General features: G+C 27.7%; 1 protein-coding gene across 1 annotated transcript; it reads left to right on the forward strand.

The window, feature by feature from the left end:
* Positions 1 to 4,150: 4,150 nt before the first annotated feature.
* On the forward strand, positions 4,151 to 5,503 carry LOC112789704 (uncharacterized). The gene is made up of 2 exons (XM_025831722.3): positions 4,151 to 4,912; positions 5,122 to 5,503. The coding sequence occupies exons 1-2, from the start codon at positions 4,424 to 4,426 to the stop codon at positions 5,176 to 5,178; spliced, it is 546 nt and encodes a 181-aa protein (XP_025687507.1). The 5' UTR covers positions 4,151 to 4,423; the 3' UTR covers positions 5,179 to 5,503.
* The last annotated feature ends 1,332 nt before the right edge of the window (positions 5,504 to 6,835 follow it).

The raw sequence follows: 6,835 nt of genomic DNA on the forward strand, positions 1-6,835 counted from the left end.
GTTCAGTTCATTATATAGGAGAACTACTCAATTAGAGACAACTAACTAAAATACTTTCATGTACCTCATCCAATTGTAATCGATCCAACGAAAGGCAATACCAAAGGATTCGCTGGTCAATACCTACCAACATATGGACATATGCAACAATAACAATCTCTCAAATTATGCAATAAACTTTCGAATTACATATATGAAAACTACAATAATTGTATATGAAAATAGTTACCTCACGGCCAATGAAAACATCAGAGTCTATCCCTCGGATAGACACCACTGAGAAAATCTATAGTAAATTCACGAGACTAGTAGAGGAGTGCATCCAACAATGTCTATGATAGATCGATGTGCTGCAGAGCATAAAAAGTGGTATGTCCAGGCAAGTACAGTTGATCTCCAAGACAAATTGCAGCACCTTGCAAAGTCCACTACTAAGGACAACCACCTGATTGGTTGAATTGTTTGTCATCAGGTAACTCCCGATCAGCAACAACAGAATGTAACACTTAGTGTACTATCAGAGAGTGGTTGTATCTGTAGTAGTTGGCATATGCCGTACTCGGTCCCTCAGCCATGTCAGCTTGATCGAGAATGATTCCTTTCCCTACGTCCACTGCTGTTGAGCATGAGGAGACCTGACATCAAGGAGCTCCTCTACCCACTCCCAGGTCGGGTGCTGGTACCATGTGTAAAAATTATGCAAGTACCCACCCACTAGCTCTCTGTTAGTGCGTAACTTGAGGTGGTACACAACGTTCTACAGAATGATAATGCACTCACTTCAAGACATGTGGAAATTGTGAGTCTTTAGACACCAACACTCCACAAATATAGTAATCAAAGAGTTGTTAAAGATAAAGTTTTTGAATATGCAAACATGATACGTGAAATTACAAATGTATCTTATCTCGTTTAGTAAATGAGATATATGCAAACGAGATAAATAATGCAATACAAATTAATAAAAATATTTCAAATTATCTATATTTGTAAATAAAATATTTATTTTATTTATTTATAAAAAAAACTAAAATAATCAGATAAGGGAAAAACAAAAATACGATCTTCATCTTTTCCCTTATTGTGAGGAGTCAACCAATGACGGCAAGAGAACAATACAAGTAGCGCTACATATTCCCAGCTCATATTCAGTCATTCGTGTTTCTGTTGCTCACTTATTTTTGCTCTGTCTCCCCATCCAAATTTCTATAAACTTTACTAAATTTATTTCGATTTCCTTCTCTACATCTCATTGCAACTATTCTAATTTGTACGTTCCTTTAACTTGTAGATAAATTAAGAGCAAAAAAATCAGAAAAACAGTCTACTATATCTCTTTAATAATGTAAACGAAGTTAGCTTACTTGTTAGCATATTATTTCATTTGCACCTTCTATCTGCAATTGAAATTGGAATCTTCCATTGAACATTGTTGCGTCTTTGAGGGTTGGAAGGAGAAAAAGATGAAGAGCAGATATATTTTTTTTTTAGATTTGATTTTTTTGTTTTTGGATTTAGATGATGACATAAATAATGCAATTTATCTTTTATATTTGTATTTATTTATATTTTTATTTTATTGTTACGTATAAATTTATTATTATAGTAAAGTAAATATCTTATAAAAATATAGTAAACACTTTTTAATAAAAATAATATTTTTAGTTTAAATTACATGTCAAAAATTTAATATATAATTATTTATTTAATAAAAAAAATCTAAATTTAAAAGTATTTTAAACATTTTTACCGTAGACTCCTCCGAATAAAAATTTTATGGCCACAAATCTCAGTAATAAAAACACCACATCCGTATATCTTTTAACATTAGAAAATATATGTAGACAATAAAAATATTAAATAATATAAATAATAAATATATTGAATGTTTATTTTATTAAATGTATAGATAATTATTTTAATATTAAAATTTAGATAATTAATTTAAAAATAAATATTTTTATTTAATTAGTAGTTATTTAAGATAATCATTATTTATCTAACACTCTCTTTAATATTTTATTCAAATAATAATAATTTGAAGCACGCCAGAAAGAAATATCTCGGAAGATAGCTAAAGGATAAGTAGATTAGAGTGTCTTATTTCCTAATAACCTGTTAACCCCAGTCAAAAATAGGCAGAATCGCAGAAAGAAAAACAAATGGCGGAAACCGAAAAACATTCCGATTAATATTGCTAATTCTTATTAGTTAAGTTAGGCGAAAGCTAGTGCACTCCAAGTAAAGTAGGGAGTGTAATACTCTTTAAAAGTTAACCTACTATCAAAAGTTATCAGGTAAATTAAATTTATTTATTATTGTTATTTTTTTTGTCATGGGTTGAACAAACAAACCGGCACTAACAAAAATACTAATTCCCTCATTTAACACACGGACGACCTTTACACCACAAAAATACTCAAAAAAATTTAATTGAATTCCTCCATTACTCTGATATTGTCGATGTGATATTTTCAAGCATTTTCACTGTTTTATTTGTTGGCAGGTGCTTCCATTATCGTTCTGACTAGTCACAGATTTTAACGCTCTTGAACCCACCACATTCCACCTCTATCATAAATGACCTTCAAAGTCTGAAAAAATTGCTGCCATAGAAAAGGAAGACGCATGTATGTCGCTGCTGCTGGTTGACTAACTCCAAACGCAAAATCGATTCTGTAGAAGAACCCCGGTCTCCATGAAGGCGCCATGATTCTCAGATGACGACATAGTCAAAGCACAAAATAGATAGCAGTTACAACAAGTTCATTATCTTTTATTTCAAATTATCCTCAAATTGTACATAATAAAATGAAAAATTAAAATACAATTATATTTAAACAATTATTTGTATTTTTTTATTAATTTATTCAAAAAATAATTAAATTTTAAAGTTAATTGGTATAAAATATTACAGATATAAAATTAAGAAAAAATTTTATTTGTATAAGAATGAGCCTAATAAATAATTATTCTATTTAATATATAATTAATAATATTTCTTTCTTTATCAACGAGTTATAGTTCAAATGACATAGTTTTTATCTAAGAGTTGGTAAAAAAAATACTTCTTTCTTTTATTAACTTTTTTCAAACATTAATTATTTATTTTACATGCAATATAAAAATAAATGAATATAATATTTATTGAGTAGACACAGTTACCTAAAATTTTTTTATTGTCATGTTTGAACCAAATAAAAGAAAATATTATTCTAAAAAATTAATAATATATTTTTAATAATATTCTTAATACAAAATAATAAATTTTAAATATTTTTTTAAATAATATATATTAACTAAAATAATATAATTATCCAAAATAATATATTATAAATATAATAAAATAACATATTTCAATAAAAAAATTGTTAATAAAAAATTATATAAATATTTTTTATATAAATTTTTATTTCGCACAAAATAAAATTATTATATGTTTGTTTGCTTTTTATGTTGTATATATGTTTTTTTAATTAAATTTATATAATACAAATTTTTTTATCATTTTATTCATATTTAATGTTTTAATTTTGTTTCACACAAAATAAAATTATATATATATATATATATAACACAAATTTTTTTATCATTGTCTTTATATTTAATATTATAATTTTGTTTCACATAAAATAAAATTTATTTAAATTTTAATATTATATATATAACACAAAATTTTTTATCATTGTGTTTGTATTTAATATTATAATTTTATTTCACACAAAACAAAATTTATTTAAATTTTAATATTATATACATAATATATATTTAATATTACTTTTTTAAGATTCTAATATATCTTTTTTTCTGGATTTAGTACATGAATTTTCAACTTATTTTTTATGTATTATTTATTTTAATTCTAAAGTCTAATAACTTTTTTTTGTACAGACATGTCTTTTTTAATATTTATATACTATTTTTTATTTTTAACTTCAGTCTAATATCTGAGATTTACAAAAAAATCTAAAACTTATAAAAAATGATTAACCTGATTAACAGGTTGTCTTTTTTAATCTAGATCATTTAAATAAAATATAATAAATAAAGAGTTCAGATTTAATAAATTCGCAAGATGTGCAGCACTCCATATTTAGCAATGAGCGTTTAAGGATGAGCCGTCAAGTTACTCACTTATTTTTTCAATTTTATTTACATTTATTTGAAGTGACAGCGAAGACAAACGAAATATCTAAATCAGATCAAACAGTAGAGAGAACAGAAGGGTGGTTCACTAGTTTTTGGGGCTGCTACGCAAAATCAGGGATTGATCAATTGATTTACTCTTTTATAAAAGATCAGACAACGTAACTTACAACTTTCCGTCTTTCTCCTTCTTCCTCCTTCACCCTTCAACGAAAACAATAAACAGAGAACAAAAAGAGTAAGATATTTTTCTAATTTGAGATTCAAGAAGGTGGATATGATGAAGAAGTGCGAACTGTGCAAGGTTAGGGCTAGGACTTTCTGCGAGTCGGACCAGGCTAGCTTATGCTGGACCTGCGACGCTAATGTTCACGGTGCTAACTTCCTTGTGGCTAGGCACTCCAGGACGCTCCTCTGCCGCGACTGTTACTCACTTACGCCGTGGAAAGCCACCGGCGCCGCACTCCTTAACGCCGTTTCCCTCTGCCACAGTTGTTCCAAGGGAGAACAAGAAAAACCAAAAGAAGAAGAGAGCGAAGGGGAAAATAACGACGCGACAGAAATCGACGACGACGACGACGACGGTTTCGAAGATGTGGACGGAGAAAATCAGGTTGTGCCTTGGTGCTCTTCCACCACCCCGCCGCCTCCGCCTTCGAGTTCCGCCGGCAGCGAAGAGTCGGAGTTCGGCGCTGGAGATGGTTTTGACCTGGCGACGTCGTTGAAACGACGGCGTGACGTCGACGCTTCGGATCGTGACCTTCAGGTTTGTTATGTACGATGAATGGCATTGGATTAAATAATTTCTTAAGAAAAAATGCGATAGCTATTTTTAAATTTTGGTAACTGTTAAGTGAAAATTGTTTAGAAGTTTTGATTTATCAGCACACCTTTGAAATTTGGGCGGAAAACGATGATTTCTTTTTCTCTCTTTTTTTTTTCCCCGTGTGTTTCGTTTCTTTTTTATTTGTTTAGGAAGCCTCGAACGCTTCGATTTGTGAGCGGCGGAGGATGGCAGAGGACCACCGCTGAAGTGGTTGGCGTGACGGTGGAGATTGAGGCAGCGTTTGAGGTTGGGACGCTAATTTTAACGACGTCGTTGGCATGAAGATATTTTGAGCTCTTTTGATTATTTTACTATTTAACTTGCTTTCTGATCTAGCCCGCTTATAACACCACTGCTTACTTTTGACCAGTAGTTAAAACTATTAGTTCATTGATCAGCACTGCTTGTTCGGAGAACGGTAGAAGATTGACATTAGAATTTCCCTTTTTCTTCGTTCTCAAAAGATAGATATAGATATAACATATAAATATGTATTTTGAAGCTGATGATGTAAATTTTAATTTCTCTCAACTCTTTTTAATTATTTTTCATTTATTTTATTTTTGAGTTGTATATGTCAGTGTATGCATGAATTAGTTGTTGCCAAAAAAATTATGTGATATCACTTTCTACTCCTGAGTGCTATGGGCTTATTTGTGTGAAATTTTATGAAAAAAACAAAATTTTAAGCGATTTTTTAAAAAATAAAAATAATTTTATATCTAGATTTTTTATGTAAAAGTATTTTTTATTTAATAATTATGTTTGAATATAATAATATAAATATATTTTTATTTATTATATTAAAAATATTTTTTTAAAATAAAATTTTTTTAAAATAAATATAAATTATAGTACTTTTATTTTTATTATTAAAAAATATTTTTATTTTTATACTACTAAAAAATTTTGTCAAATCACGTTTTATATATTTTTATTTTTTTATTTATATTTTTATTTTATTATTTATTTGTGTTGATTTTTATACCACTAAAACAGATATAAATATAAATCGGACCTAATTTTTAGACTCTAATCTGACTTTAGATTCGACGAAAGCTATATATATTCGTACTACAATTATATCGAGTAAAAATTGAGTGAAAATCGGACTTTTATTAACAATTTATAAAAAATAAAAATAAAAACTTACTTGTTAGTTATTACGAAGAAGTTGGTAGTCAATGTTGAACTTGAATCTCTCCATAAATCATAATTCCATGCATCTTTATATTTTTTCTAATTTGACTATTTTTGTTAAAAATAAATGAATTAATTTATAATTAATATTACACAATATTAGTTATAAAACAAAGTTCAACACAAAATGTATTATCTTCTTAAAAGCTAGCATGAGAAAATTTCGAAATCTCCAACAATTATTTTAGATGAATATGACGAAATTTATTTAAAAAATATAATAAGTACTAACCAAATTCTGAAATTAAAGTATAATTACGAATCGATACTAATAATATCAAATATTTAGTCACATACAAATAACACAAAATATTATGCATTAGTCTAAAATCTTATACTTCCTAAATATAAAATATTAACTTATAATCTTACATAGACTAATAACCAAAACATTAATGTTATAAACAAATATAATACTTAAATTCCATATAAAAATAGCCATCATTTATCAATTGATTCATAAATTGCTATTAGTATTGTGTACCAGTTTTTTGTGGTATGAATGCATTAGTGAAACCTACAAAATATATAAAATTACTCATTTTTCACATAAAATAATTACTCTAAAATTATTAATCACAAAAAATAAAGATATTATAAATGTAATTTCAATAATCTTCTAACTGCTATCAAATTAATCAAACTCTTGATCTCCAACTCCTT

This window comes from Arachis hypogaea, chromosome 3, assembly GCF_003086295.3.
Source record: "Arachis hypogaea cultivar Tifrunner chromosome 3, arahy.Tifrunner.gnm2.J5K5, whole genome shotgun sequence".
Taxonomy (NCBI): domain Eukaryota; kingdom Viridiplantae; phylum Streptophyta; class Magnoliopsida; order Fabales; family Fabaceae; genus Arachis; species Arachis hypogaea.